Source organism: Oncorhynchus masou, chromosome 22 (genome assembly GCF_036934945.1).
Source record: "Oncorhynchus masou masou isolate Uvic2021 chromosome 22, UVic_Omas_1.1, whole genome shotgun sequence".
NCBI lineage: Eukaryota > Metazoa > Chordata > Actinopteri > Salmoniformes > Salmonidae > Oncorhynchus > Oncorhynchus masou.
The window spans coordinates 57,879,331-57,894,699 of NC_088233.1; the positions used below are offsets into that span (position 1 = coordinate 57,879,331).

General features: G+C 42.5%; 1 protein-coding gene across 1 annotated transcript in view; it reads left to right on the forward strand.

Annotated features, from left to right (window-relative positions):
- Positions 1-11,469, forward strand: part of si:dkeyp-19e1.3 (uncharacterized) — a 108,170-nt gene extending 96,701 nt beyond the window's left edge. The window contains 7 exon segments of the mRNA XM_064930632.1: positions 1,937-2,057; positions 2,218-2,312; positions 2,466-2,531; positions 2,674-2,773; positions 5,738-5,890; positions 6,527-7,693; positions 7,696-11,469. Coding sequence (XP_064786704.1) covers positions 1,937-2,057; positions 2,218-2,312; positions 2,466-2,531; positions 2,674-2,773; positions 5,738-5,890; positions 6,527-7,693; positions 7,696-8,147 — 2,154 coding nt within the window. The 3' untranslated portion in view covers positions 8,148-11,469.
- The last annotated feature ends 3,900 nt before the right edge of the window (positions 11,470-15,369 follow it).

Sequence of the window (15,369 nt, forward strand, 5' to 3'; positions counted from 1 at the left end):
CACCAACTAACTTAAAAACAGCCTAACCAGCTATGGCGAGTAAATTGGTCAAAGTAAGCGGTTCTCTCATTTGTTTCTGGAAGTAGCTAGCCAACGTTAGCCAGTTAGTTTGGGTGCTTGACCACCGCTCGGATCAACCCTACTGCTCGACCGAGTTTAGGGACTTTAAATGTATTAATGTGTGTTTGCAGGGCATGTCACTTCACCAATCTCTTTGCATAGCCCACCACATGCGCTGTTTTCTAACCACATCTGGATGGATCCATAAAGAATTACTATGGGAATAAATGTCACTGAATGACAGATATATTGGAATAGGCTAATACAATTGCAAAATATAAAAGTAGGCTAATACAATTGTAGGCTATTGTGTGTAGATGAGGGGAAAACATACATTTTAAAAAGTCTGTAACGTAACAAAATGTGGGAAAAATCAAGGGTGTTTTTTTTATGCAAAAATGTGACTCAACACCTGGATTTGGTCTTCGGTAGCAAAATTTGAAATGGTGTTTTTTTACATTTAAAAGTAGAGGCTCAAAGCTACAAAATTGTATATCATACACTGCATTTGAGGAACAATGGGAAAGTAATTCTGCTTTGAAAGTTGATCAACTTGTAAACTCACTTTTGAGAAAATCGCCTGTGATTGTTTTGCTATCTAGTGAAGAGCTCTTCTTTGTCTACAACCATTCAGCATTGTTCACACTAAGCTAAGCTTTAGCCCCACCATCTCGTTTTGCTATCGAAGCACACACTTTCCGCTCTGGCCGATGATTTGTTTACCTCTGGATAACATGAAAACAGCCTAACCAGCTCTGCAGGCAACAATTTCATTACGCTTTTTTGCAGACGTTTACTGACACCAGCCATATTCAACGGGTGTTGTACACACGTCACGTAATGTTATCTAACAAGTCAGCCAGCCAACATTAGCTAGTTAAACCACAATGAACAGTGCCAAAAATGCCACAGTGTTGGGAGCTAACCACCGATGTTCAATGTTAGCTAGCTAACATTAGGCTCTAACTAGAACAGCAAACGGCTCTGGGAAACTAATAATAACATCAGCTAGGGAGGCAGCCAGCTAACGTTAGCTAGCTAGCTAACTGTACACTTTAGCTCGAAATGAAACCACTTTCTGTCAAAATTTGAAAAAGTGTAATATCTGGAAATGTAGCAAGCTATCTTACCTATATACATCATTGTGCATGGACGCGTCTCGTAGTCGGGAATGCTATGCCACGGTTTCCCTTAGTTTGAAGATGTAATCCAGAGACAGGGGTTTTCTCCATCTCTTTCGCTATCATACTCTAGTTCCACTGATTTCATAACTTGATCCTCCAGAAAGTGGAGAGCCACACTTATGCAACCTCCACGACACAATAGATTTTTTTTAAAGCCATGTTCGACAGGATTACCAACACAGACTGATGAACTTCTATAGCCGACCAATCCAAACTCCTCTCTCGGCATGTCCAGCCCACTCATCTCAGCCAATCATGGCTAGTGGGAAGGTTGCTAACTTTTTCTGTGGCTTAACCAACACGACTCGTAATTTAACCATTTTATTCATATTTACAGGTGGCATACAAGTTTGTTATTAAGGCACATGGAATGTCCAAGAAGGCATTTCTGCCAAAATATGCATTTTGATTTAAAAAATGTAAGAAATAAAAATTCCATTCAAGCGGCTCGCCTGTGAAGTCGTGACTTGCGACATGCGCCTAGTTTACTAAATCGAGTCACAAATGTCTTTACTGCCTGTGGTGCCGGCCTTAATTAACCAAATCTCTTTGTTAGCAAATACAACGCTGTCTCAAAAACAGCAAGGTGTCTATAGCAATTTAACTTTTTGACGTTCTATGACGCCTCCACTTTCCAAGATCTATCCACTTTCCAAAATCTATTTTTTAAAGATCTATTGTCCTGTCCCCAGGAGGTGAGCTACTGCCAGGGGATGAGTCAGATCGCCGCCATCCTGCTCATGTACCTGAACGAGGAGGACGCCTTCTGGGCCTTGTCCCAGCTCCTCACAAACAACAACCACACCATGCATGGTGAGCAGGGGAGGAGAGCTAGAGCGAGGGATGTAGGAGGAGTTAGTTAGGTTGCTACTTAACTACTGTCATAGACCTTGTTTACATTTTTGTTTTACATTCTTGACATGGTTCCTAACTATGCATCCTCTCTCTTTTTGTCCCTATATGTGTGTGGTAGGATTCTTCATCCCTGGGTTCCCCAAGCTGCAGCGCTACCAGGCCCACCACGAGCAGATCCTGTCCAAGCTCCTCCCCAAGCTAAAGAAACACCTGGTGAGAAACGCATTTCCCTAGCGTTTGTCACTAAATTCAACTCTTTTCAGAAAGGCAGTACTTAATCTGTGTTAGATATCCTTTTTCTCTGGAAAGCCAGGGCTGTAAGTATACTAAAATAATGACTCTGTTTCACTCTTCTATTGCCTGTAGGACAGAGAGCAGATGTCCAACGGAATATACACCACTAAATGGTTCCTGCAGTGCTTCATAGATAGGGTGAGAGTCATACATTTGAACCCCCCCATTGTAAATTTAGCCACCTGATGTCCAATGACCCAAAATACTATAACCAAACATATTTTAATGTTTATTTACAAGAGTTTCAAAATGTCTCCTCTGGTGTGTGTCTCTGCGACAGACCCCGTTCACCCTGACCCTGCGCTTGTGGGACATCTACATCCTAGAGGGAGAGAGGATACTCACAGCCATGGCCTACACCACCCTCAAAATACACAAGAGTGAGTATGACATCATCAGAGAAGGATAGAATCGACACACTGGAGGTCATATTAAATTTTGTCATGTGTTGAGGTGTTCATACTACAGTGCCTTCAGAAAGTTTTCATACCCCTTGACTTACAGTGCATTCAAAGTTTTCAGACCCCTTCACTTTTTCCACATTTTGTTACGTACAGCCTTTTTCTGAAATTGATTAAATTGTTTTTTCCCCTCATCAATCGACGCACAATACCCCATAATGACAAAGCAAAAACAGGTTTTTAGAAATGTTTGCAGGAATATCACATTAACATAAGTATTCAGGCCCTTAACTCAGTACTTTGTTGAAGCACTTTTCGCAGCGATTACAGCCTGAAGTCTTGAGTATGACGCTACAAGCTTGGCACATCTGTATTTGGGGAGTTTCAAGAATGCTGACTTGCATCCAAAGAACATCATACCTACTGTGAAGCATGGGGGTGGAAACATCATGCTTTGGGGCTGTTTGTCTGCAAAGGGACCAGGACGATTGATCCGTGTAAAGGAAAGAATGAATGTGGCCATGTATCGTGAGATTTTGAGTGAAAACCTCCTTCCATCAGCAAGGGCATTGAAGATGAAACATGGCTGGGTTTTTCAGCATGACAATGATCCAAACACACCGCCCGGGCAACGGAGTGGCTTTGTAAGAAGCATTTCAAGGTCCTGGAGTGGCCTAGCCAGTCTCCAGATCTCAACCCCATAGAAAATCTTTGGAGGGATTTGAGTTGAAAGTCTGTGTTGCCCAGCAACAGCCCCAAAACATCACTGCTCTAGAGGAGATCTGCATGGAGGAATGGGCCAAAATACCAGCAACAGTGTGTGAAAACCTTGTGAAGACTTACAGAAAACTTTTGACCTCTGTCATTGTCAACACAGGGTATATAACAAAGTATTGATAAACTTTTGTTGTTGACCAAATACTTCTTTTCCACCATAATTTGCAAATAAATTCATTAAAAATCCTACAATGTGATTTTCTGGATTTGTTTTCTAATTTTGTCTGTCATAGTTGAAGTGTACCTATGATGAAAATTGCAGGCCTCTCATCTTTGTAAGTGGGAGAACTTGCACAATTGGTGGCTGACTAAATACTTTTTTGCCCCACTGTATGTCTCGTGTCTGAGCCGTTGAATTGCGACTTCATTTGATGTCTGTACTCACGTTTTGCCTGTTTGATTACCTTAGAGGGAATAACTACACAGTTTTATATTCAACCATATTCCCAGTCACCTTGCCATGGTTAAATGCGGTGGTTCACATTTTCAGTTTTGCGCGGAAGCTGCCATCTGTCCACGGTTTGGGTAGGTTTTAATAGTCAGTGGGAACAACATTCGCTATACACTTCCTGATGAACTCAGTCACCGTGTCAGTGTATACATCAATTCTGAGGCTACCCAGGAATTTATCCCAGTCCATGTGATCAAAACAATCTTGAAGCATGGTTTCGTTTGTTCAGACCAGCGTTGAATAAACCTTCGCACAGATACTTCCTGTTTTAGTTTCTGCCTATATATGAGCAAAATGGAGTCATGATCTGATTTGCCGACGGGAGGGCGGGGTAAGGCCTTGTAGGCATCCCGGAAGTTGGAGTAGCAGTGGTCGAGTGATTTAGCAGTGTGAGTACTACAGTCAATGTGTTGTTAGAGCTTCGGTAGCGTTTTTCTCAAATTTCCTTTGTTAAAATCCCCAGCTACAATAAATGCTGCCTCAGAATATGTGGTTTCCAGTTTGCACAAAGTCCAGTGTAGTTCCTTGAGGGCCGTTGTGGTATTGGCTGGAGGGGGAATATGCACGGCTGTGACTATAACCGAAGATAATTCTCTTGGGAGGTAATTTACATTTAAGTCATTTAGCAGACGCTCTTTTCCAGAGCGACTTACAAATTGGTGAATTCACCTTCTGACATCCAGTGGAACAGCCACTTTACAATAGTGCGTCTAAATCATTTAAGGGGGGGGGGTGAGAAGGATTACTTATCCTATCCTAGGTAATATGGTCGGCATTTGAGGTATTCTAGGTCAGGTGAACAAAAGGACTTGCGTTTCTGTATGTTGTTACAATCACACGATGAGAAGATAATCATGAAGCATACACCCCCACCTTCTTCCCCGGAGAGTTCTAATATACTCTGAAGCGGTGGATGGTGTGCACGCCTCCTGAGTCGGACTAGAAGTCCACTCCAAATACCTCTTCTTCGCCGGCGGTGTCTTGGAGCAGCCTCTGGGATAAGTTCAGTTGCCCTGGGGGGTACGAACAAAGGATCCAATTTGGGAATGTTGTATTCCTGGTGAGTTGCCGCTGCTCTGATATCCAAAAGTTATTTTGGGCTGTATGTAATAACACAAACTTTCTGGGCTAATGTAAGAAATAACACACAACTAGAACCAGGAACAAGAACCAGAGCTGCCATGTCTGTCGGCGCCATATATAGGGTATTTCCACGTGAATGACATCGGTACACATGTTGCCTCACAGTTGGTTGGCTGCTTCGCTTACATAATGCAAGATGGTCACTGGTTACTGTGGAGAAGAGAGGAATGCCGTCTTTTTATTGGATGTAGTGTGATTGTTGAGTAATTCAGCTGATTGGCGGATTGGTTTCATCACACGTCACTTGATGTTTGCTGTTGTTTGATTATTTATGATTGGCTACTATTTTATTATTTAACCTGTAAGGGGATTGATTAGCTAGTTGAATGTTTCAGATCAAATACTGAAAGACTTCCTGGCAAGTAGAAGAGGTGTATCAGTGACAACAAAGTTGTACTCTTTTAGTGGTTTTCTATCAGAAAAGATCATATCAATGTGGCAGTGTCACACTGTCAACGTAGCTGCCATTGTTATCTGAGTCAGAATGTCGATTGATTTGGTTTGCATATTAATTAGTAAAAAACAATCCTAATTTGCGCTCTCCTGTGTCCATCCTGTGTCTGTTTAATCAGAGCGCTTGCTGAAGCTTCCTCTGGAGGACCTAAGGGAGTTCCTCCAGGAGCACCTGTCCAGCTCATTCTTCCTACCCGACGACGTGGTGGTGGAGCAGCTGCAGACGTCCATGGCCGAGCTCCGTAAGATGAAGCTGGACCTCCCACCATCAGGTGGGGCTTTCTGCCTAGTCTATCAGTCCCCAGGCAGACAGGCGGTCAGTTGGTCAAACAGTTAGTTAATCTGTCAGTCAGTCAATTGCCTAAAGCTAACTTTCACACTGGGATAGTGGCCCTTTTCAATTACTTCAGAAATGCATCCCCGCTTTGTCATTTCCTTGGGATAAGCACAGATCTATAAGTGATTGGATAGATGAGAACAAGGTTACCACCCTTTATACTTTCACCAATCCAACATATTCAAAGATGCATTTCTTAGTTGCACTATGCAGAAATCGCTCCGCCATTTCCTGGTTGCTATCAGTTTTATAAAATAAGCCAGTATAGTGTGTAGAGTCATAGTACCATCAAAACCACTGTGAAATACATTTTCCATATCCAAAAATATTGTTGTTTCTGCTGTTTTGAAGCTGGTGTACAGAACCGAAAGTAAAGAACAAAAGCTAAGAATGGGTTACCTTGAAATAGCGCACACAGAACAGATCAGGTCACCCAAAAAGTTACGTATTGCCACTAAGTATTTGAACATGGTCAGTGTTTAAAACATAAAAAGCCAAGCGAACTACAACCATGTTAATATTATAATAGTTATTCTGTTTTTAATTGCTATGTTATCTTCCCCTACTGTAGCCAAGTCAGAGGAGCTGCCTAAGAAGCCCCTCGGTGAGGAGCGGCCTGTTCTCCTGATGCCCTTCCAGCGTGATCTAGCCCTCCCTCTGGACCAGCCCAAGACCAGTCTCCAGCCCCCGCTCCAGCCCCACATAGAGGCCCACAGGCCGGACACCATCACCCTTGACCGCTCCTTCTGTCCCGGGGACACCCAGGACACCAGCATCATCCCAGGGGCCCACGACCCCCTGCGCCCCATGCCCTCTCAGGAACCTGTGGTAGTCCACAATCAGGCTCTGATGCCAGAAGGGCCTAAAATGTGTCCAGTCACCCCACCCAAGCCTCCGCCAAAGCCACATAAGGTTGGTTCCACTCCAGGGGTGCGGGGTGTCAGGGATAGGGTGGAGGAGTGTCCGAGTGACCATGTCTCAGAGGTGGAGAAAGGAGGAGAAAGGAGTCTGTCTGAGGGTAGGGGTGGTCGAGTGGGGATGGTGGCCCGATCTGCAGGTCCAGAGACCCAGGAAGAGCCCGGTTACTGGCCTCTGCCCTACGAGCCCCCTGTTGGGGATGTTTCCATCACTCAGTCTGGATCAGGGTCCAAGACACTGGAGTTCCCGGATCTACCCCCTCCACCCTTTTACTCTATGGAAGAGAGTGCCCACACACCCCTGGGCCCCGAACCTCTATGCTTGCGAGACGGGACCAAGGTAGGGCTGAAGTCGGACTCTGTGCCCCCCTGCTCGGCTCTTTCACTAGGGGTAGAACCCCTACCGAAGCCTAAGAGTCCGCGTCCACCTCCACCCACGTCCCTGGACCTCATCCTGGAGGAATCCCCGTCCTCGCGGCCCTCTTTTTCCCTCGCCTTTGCCAAGCCACCCCCTCGAATCACCTTCAAGCCCACTATGTTCCCCGTGTCACTCTGCGTGCCCCAGACGACAGGGGACCGCCGGCCCTCAAACACCTCCCAGTACGACAACCTCTCGGAGGCTGACGGCGAGGACTGCTTCATGGACCGGCTGCTGGAGGTGGCCACTGCCCTGCCGCAGAGCCCCTTGCCAGGCACCAGCCCTCAGGAAACACTGGGGATGTTCGGCCTACCACCACCGCCGCGCATACCTGAGCTAGATGATGACCCCTCATCCTCCTCTCTTTTCCATCCCCTACCGCCGCCTCCTCCGGTGTTCCTCCTTTCCCTGCCCTCCCCTCTCCTCTTCCTACCACCTTCTCAGCCCTTCCCTCTCTTCCACAGGAGCCGGACTATGAAGGACAGGAGGAGAGCTGGGTGGTAGACTCCATCGTCATCCCTCCGCCGCCGCCCTGCTTCGCCGATAGACTGGCTCCTTTCCAGTGTAGCCCTCCTCCTAACCACCACACTGGGCTCCACAGCCTAATGGACACACACAGAGCCACCACTGCCAACCAGAGCCAAAGCTCAAACCAGAACCAGATCTCCTCCCAGTTACAAAAACTGCCCACGGCCCACAGGCCCCTCCCTGCCCTGCCTGCCTTCACGGCCCAGATGCTGCTTCCGGGGCCCTCATCTGGACAGTCGGCAGGAGAGGTCACCTCAGTGCGATCCAACCCAGACTTTTATAGAATACATGCTGGAAGCCACCAGCTGCCCAAATCGGTCACCTTTTAGGGTTTCTATAGTTTGAAAGAGTTTGAAAGGTAAAGAATTTGAGACATGTGGCTGTGTGGGAACGAGACAATGGACTGAAGAGACTGCTGCAATTACCTACTGTGCTCATCTAACATACAAAGCCATTTTGTAGGAGGGAGAGGGAAAAGCCCTTAGTGTGGTCAGTTGCTGTTTTTGGAGAGAGCAAATCACTTTTTTCATAGTTATGTATAGATATTTTGTGGTGTTTGCACCTTTTTATTAAGGGCAACAAGTAGTTTTCTAAATGTTCACCTAAATTTGAAACCGTAGTCTTGCCTCACATTTTGGAGGTAGTTTTAAGGTGTGTGTGCATGTGTCTGGCAATATGACCAGTTGGTCTTTTCATCATGTAGGAATCTGTTTCTTTCGGTTCCTTTTTCCTTTAACAGCAGTGTCTTAAGCATTGAGCAGTTTAACATTCAATGAAAACAGGAATTTCTGTTCAAGAACTTAACTCAAAGGGCTTTCCAAGTTGGCATACAGTCATTGTGAAGCACCAAAGGCCTATATCCCATACCAGTAATTAATTTATTTGAGCAGGCTCACAGAACTCAATAAAATATAGTTAGACCATATGGTTATTGAACTTATTTGAATTTGCTTTTACACTGCATAAAAACATTATTTGTAAACTATTTAAATAACATTTATACAGCCTGTTATTCATGATTTTGTAATGATGAATAGTTGGCAGTTTATACTTAAATGTATGTTACATACTGAACGTGGGGAAATTACATATGATGATTTACACGCCATTTGTTCATGGTTACCAAACTATTTAAAGATTTTGTATAAGCAAAATGTTTAAGCAGACCTTCAAATTAGGTGCTCTCACTATTTAACTCTCTCGTTGATAGAGCCATGGTGCAATAGTCACTACTGTATATACTGACGCATGTTTCATTGAGCATCAAGGACTTATAGTCGAGTCCTTTTTCTTTTATGTTAGAAGCAGTACTGTGTTGGTTTGGATTTTGCTGGTTTTCTTTGTTTCATCTTGTGGATATCGTTTGCATTTTCGAAGGCATTTTATTGTGTTACTATTATTCCAGTTTGTTTTGATACCTTTCTGTGACATCACAGCAATAACGTACTGTACATATTTTATGGAGAAGGGTTATGCACAGTACCAGTCAAAAGTTAGGACGCACCTACTCATTCAAGGGTTTTTCTTTATTTTTACTATTTTCTACATTGTAGAATAATAGTGAAGACATCAAATCTATGAAATAACACACGGTATCATTTAGTAACCAAAAAAAAGTGTTAAACAAATCATTTAGATTCTTAAGAGTAGCCACCCTTTGCCTTGATGACAGCTTTGCATACTCTTTGCATATTTCCCACTTTCATGGGAAATGCTTTTCCAACAGTCTTGAAGGATTTCCCACATATGCTTAGCACTAGTTGGCTGCTTTTCTTTCACTCTGCGGTCCAACTCATCCCAACCCACCTCAATTGGGTTGAGGTCGGGTGATTGTGGAGGCCAGGTCATCTGATGCAGCACTCCATCACTCTCCTTCTTGGTCAAATAGCCCTTAGATGTAGGTGTGTTTTGTAGGTGTGTTTTGGGTCATTGTCCTGTTGAAAATTAAATGATAGTCCCACTAAGCGCAAACCATATGGGATGGCGTATCGCTGCAGAATGCTGTGGTAGCCATGCTGGTTAAGAGTGCCTTGAATTCTAAATAAATCAGTGTCACCATGACACCACCTCCTTCATGCTTCAAGATGGGAACCACACATGCAGTCCAAAAATCTCAAATTTGGACTCATCAGACCAAAGGACAGATTTCCACCGGTCTAATGTCCATTGCTCGTGTTTCTTGGCCCAAGCAAGTCTCTTCTTCTTATTGGTGTCCTTTTAGTAGTGTTTCCTGTGCAGCAATTCAACCATGAAGCCCTGATTCACACAGTCTCCAAGAAACAGACACATCTCAACATAAACTGTTCAGAGAATGCTGAAGCATTTATTTGGGCTGCAATTTCTGAGGCTGGTAACTCTAATGAACGCATCCTCTGCAGCAGCGGTAACTCTGGGTCTTCCTTTCCTGTGGCAGAAAGGAAGACCCATAGTTACCAAAAACCCAGAGCCCCAAAACCCTTGAATGAGTAGGTGTGTCCAAACTTTTGACTGGTACTATATTTACAAAGAAGACCAGAAGTGTTATGGGTGAAGCAGAGCCATGTTCAGTAGGCAAACGGTTCAGAAAGTTGCAGATAGGAATGTCTTGAATACAGCTGACGTGATTAGCTATTCTACATGACAGAGGCATATTTGCTCTACATAACATATTGCTACCTGAACATTGTGTGATGTTGTATCCTGCTGAATGTGCAACATGTTTACTTCATAAACAAACCATTTAACACAAAAACAAATGGGAACACAAGATGGTGTTATTAGGGAATCCAATAATTCTTTAGCCTACCCAATACCATTTATGAAAGACTGGTTTCACCTATTGGAGAAATAGAAACCTTAAAGGCCCAGAGCAGTCAACTTGATTGACCTGTGTTCCTTATATACATTTCCACACTATGAGGTTGGAATAATACTGTGAAATTGTGAAAATTAAATTTAAAAAATGCCCTTTTAGTATATGTGCTGTTTGAAAAGGCCACCTGAAATTTCAGCCTGTTTTTGGTGGAATGGAGTTTTAGCCAAACCTTTCTGCCAAAAACAGTTTTCAGTTTTCCCCTCCCTAAATCAGATCACTCCCACACAGTCCTAACAAAATTGCACTTTGCTAAGAAGCTATTTTTGTTTCTTTTATACCATTTTAAATTTTTAAAAACTATCTCAGTAAGTTACTTAATTGTTACCCAGAAATATGATATTGAGATTTAAAGAATCCCTATATTGGACCTTTAACAGTGTTAACATGCATTTGTTGTGGGACCCTATCAACAATGGAACAAAAATATTGGCTGGAGGGTGTTTCGACAATTTTTAAACCCAAGAGAAAAAGGGTGCAAGTGCGTGCTTCAGGAGAAGTGTTGAGAATCAGGACACAACCGTAGTTGAAGAGCCACAGCCTGTCTAGAAGTGAGGTCAGTGTTGATTGGTTGACAAAAGAAACCAGCGTTCAGAAGAGAGGTATTCTTGGAGGAATGGAAGTTTGAGCCATAACATAACAAGGAAATATGGGATCCGTCCCAAATGGCACCCTATTCTTTGTATAGTTTACTACTTTTGACAAAATTATGTAGGGAATTAGGATGCCATGTGGGACGCAGTCCTAGTCTACCTTTTATCTGTTGTTTACTGATTTTATTAAATTATGTGTGTTATGGACATCTGTTTGAAGTTTTTGTGCTCGCACTTATACTTTTATTTTCTCTCGTCTGTTTGGAGTGTGTTTTGTCCTTGGTTACTGTGCATTCTTTTGAAAGGCTCCGGCCTGTACAATGTTCTGAAAAGAGCTACGTCATTCGGCTTGTTCACAGGGATTTGTTTGAACTAACACAGATCTTTTTCATCATAAGGATCTGTTGGTGTCCAGTTTCGAAGTACAGCTTATCAATATCTTAATCTGGGCAGTGCCTTGAGCTCAGACCAACCTCGTGAACAAGAACGTACTTTGACAAATGTTGTATAAAAAAAGAAAAATGTTTGCGTTTTCTTTCTTTCCTCCCACAGAACAGACCAGTTAGAGTAAAATCGGAGTATGGTATATTTTATCCACAATTAACCCTTTAAACCTATTCTCAACAGGCTGGTAGAGGATATTTTGACAGTGAATGTAGAACTGGGTATGGAAAAAAATCTCAACTTGGAACTTGATCAATTTGTATCCTTTTGAGTTCTTGCATTTCAGTGTTTGCCACTGAGGGCTGTAAAAAAAAAAAAATGCATGATCTAGTACCAAAGATATTGGATAAAGACAGGAATTTGGTGAGGGATGAATATTGCACCATTTTTGTTAGAGACCTTGAAGAATAGAAATATGTAGATAAATTGTATTTTTTTTTTTAAATGTAAGAATGCACTCAGCCAGGCAGTTGATACAGTGCATTCGGAAAGTTTTCAGACCCCTTGACTTTTTCCACTTTTTGTTATGTTACGGCCTTATTCTAAAATTGATTAAATTGTTTTTTTCCCCTCATCAATCTACACACAATGCCCCATAATGACAAAGCAAAAACAAGTTTTACATTTTTGCAAATGTTTTAAAAAATAAAACGCATTTACAAAAGTGTTCAGACCTCTGGTTAGCAATTACTGCTCAATTCTTCTTTGGTATGACGCTACAAGCTAGTCAAACCTGTATTTGGGGAGTTTCTCCCATTCTTCTTTGCAGATCCTCTCAAGGTCTGTCAGGTTGGATGGAGAGTATCACTGCACAGCTATTTTCAGGTCTCTCCAGAGATGTTCGAGCAGGTTCAAGTCCTCTAGCTGGGCCACTCAAGGACATTCAGAGACTTGTTCCGAAGCCACCCCTGCATTGTCTTGGCTGTGTGCTTAGGGTCGTTGTCCTGTTGGATGGTGAACCTTCGCCCCAGGCTGAGGTCCTGAGCGCTCTGGAGCAAGTTTTCATCAAAGATCTCTCTGTACTTTGCTCCGTTCATCTTTCCCTTGATCCTGACTGGTCTCCCAGTCCCTGCCGCTGAAAAACATCCCCCCACTGCATGATGTTGCTACCACCATGCTTCACTGTGGGGATAGTGCCAGGTTTCCTCCAAATGTGACACTTGGCATTCAGGCCAAAGAGTTCAATCTTGGTTTCATCAGACCAGAGAATCTTGTTTCTCATGGTCTGAGAGTCTTCAGGTGCCTTTTGGCAAACTCCAAGCGGGCTTTCATGTGCCTTTTACTGAGGAGTGGCTTCCATCTGGCCACTCTACCATAAAGGCCTGATCAGTGGAGTGCTGCAGGAATGGTTTTCCCATTTCCACAGAGGAACTGGAGTTCTGTCAGAGTGACCATCGGGTTGTCAGTGACTACCGAGGCCCTTCTCCCCCGATGCTCAGACTCTAGGGAGAGTCTTGGTGGTTCCAAACTTCTTCCATTTAAGAATGATGGAGGTATGGTAGAAAAATGACAAGATTGTTGTAATACTGTTTATGCATCGAATAGCTTTGATGAGTACTCTCATCTGTGTCTGTGGGACTGAGTTGGGCCTCTGAGGCTTGGCGCTGGTAATTGATTTATGATGGCTTGGTGATAGAACCTAAAGCCTGCATTCTGTTGAATGACTAGTATCTGTGTGTTAAGGGGTGCGAAACTGACAAGATAACCCTTTAAAACAAGCAGTAAATGACCTAGAGACCGAAACCTGGCGCAATGTAAATCTTGCTGTATGTTGCTTGATAGCGCAATGTACCTTTGTATAATTCTATTCATCTGTTTGTCATGAACATTCAAGAGGATGTACTTTGTTGTAAAATGCTGTGGTTCAAATCTGCTCGTTGAGCTCTCGGCATCATACTTTAGAGTGTGGGATCGACCAGCTTCACTATTGCAATAATTAATCGATATTAAAGAATGATTGTTTGAAGAAATAAGTCTCACTTAGTTATAATTTCCACCACAATACTTGGTGACGAGGAGGGAATAATAATCTTAATTTTGCTGATTGTTCCCGGGGAAATCCAGGTTAACCGTGCACAGGAGTTGCATTTGATGCAGCTGGGATAGCCATACTCCACTAGACGGACCAGTGTGGTTTAGAGACCTGTGTGGACTCAAAAGCGCTATAGACATATTAGAGAATGCATTACAATGATATGGTATAAGATAGTAAGGTGTACCTGTAATTGTTTTAAACCAAATCCCATTTTAGAGATAGAGTCCTGAAGGTACTGCCGTTTTTAAGGTTATGAGATCCTGATGGTATTGTCATAATAAATAGGAATTTGTGATTGTGTAGTCCTAAAGTAAGAAATTATTCGGAGTCCTAAATGGTATTGCGGTGATACATTGCAATATCATGGGTTAGTACTGTTAGATGGAAATGTATGAGTTGCGTTATCCTAGGAACTAACCCTGAGAAAGAAATAAAAAGATATTCCTGCAAGTTATTAAAAAAAATATTGTAAAATAACAACTAATTGATATAAGTGTGTTTTGGGAACTGTGTGAATTGTGATATGAGTGGAACTGTTAATCTGAGGCTTGGAAAATAAGATATAGAAATGTGTATAATAAGCTGATTTTAAATATGGATAATGCATTTCGATATATATCTTGGGGTTCTGTCCATCACTGCCTATCATAGAATATCACGGTGTTATTGTGCGCGGGATGCTATTTTAGAAGGTAGTGGGATTTCTATAGGTTTTTCTGGGAGGCTAGAGAGTCCCTGAAGACCAGCCGGATTTTGGGTTCCGCTGCGAGTATGGCGATGGAGAGTCGTTGGAAACGCACATGGAGTGGTTGATGTACCTAAGATTTCGAACGGAAAAAAGGAGAAATTGTATGTGTGTATAATTGATTACTGGAGATTTGATGAAATAATAATATACAAACTTGCACACCCACACGTAGATGTACGTAAGGGGAGACATTTTTGTTCTGAGTTGGTCCCTTTATGGATCATTTAGATTTTCTCCATCCAGGTAAAACATAAAAAAAGAGGAATTGCTATATTTATCGAATAAAACATTTTTCCATAAAGTTAGGGACAATTAACACGGAATGTAGGCTTAACCTGTAACAACGTTAAAAAAATTTAAAAATATGAATTATGTCACACAAGAAAAGGTCATCTGCGCTTTAACTAAATCCGCCAGATCAGTTTCCAAAACAATGAATGTTGACTCAACTTGTTGACTGCTAAATCCCCTTTGCGCATGTGAAATCTTTGCAAAGAAGCACTTGGCTGAACTTTAGAGCTATTTTCTGGTAATTGTGTTGTTATTATGTGCCAAATGTTAAGAATACAAACCATTATAATTGGGTTGGCGTGTCTTGACTATCATTAATGTGTTTGACTGTTATTTTATAAAATAATCGCATACCACGTTTAATTATGCGATTGGAATTAATCATATAACAATTAAGTAGTAACCTGGGGCACCACGGGAAAAGTTATTTTACGAGTTACTATCTCCCAACTAAACTCTAAAGATATTTATATCTCGTACATCAGTCACAGTGAATTCATTAATTCTTATTTACCTTGTCTCATTCTGATTGTCGCAAAACTCTTGGGTATCTGCACGAACCCTATCATAACTGATGAATCGGTGATAT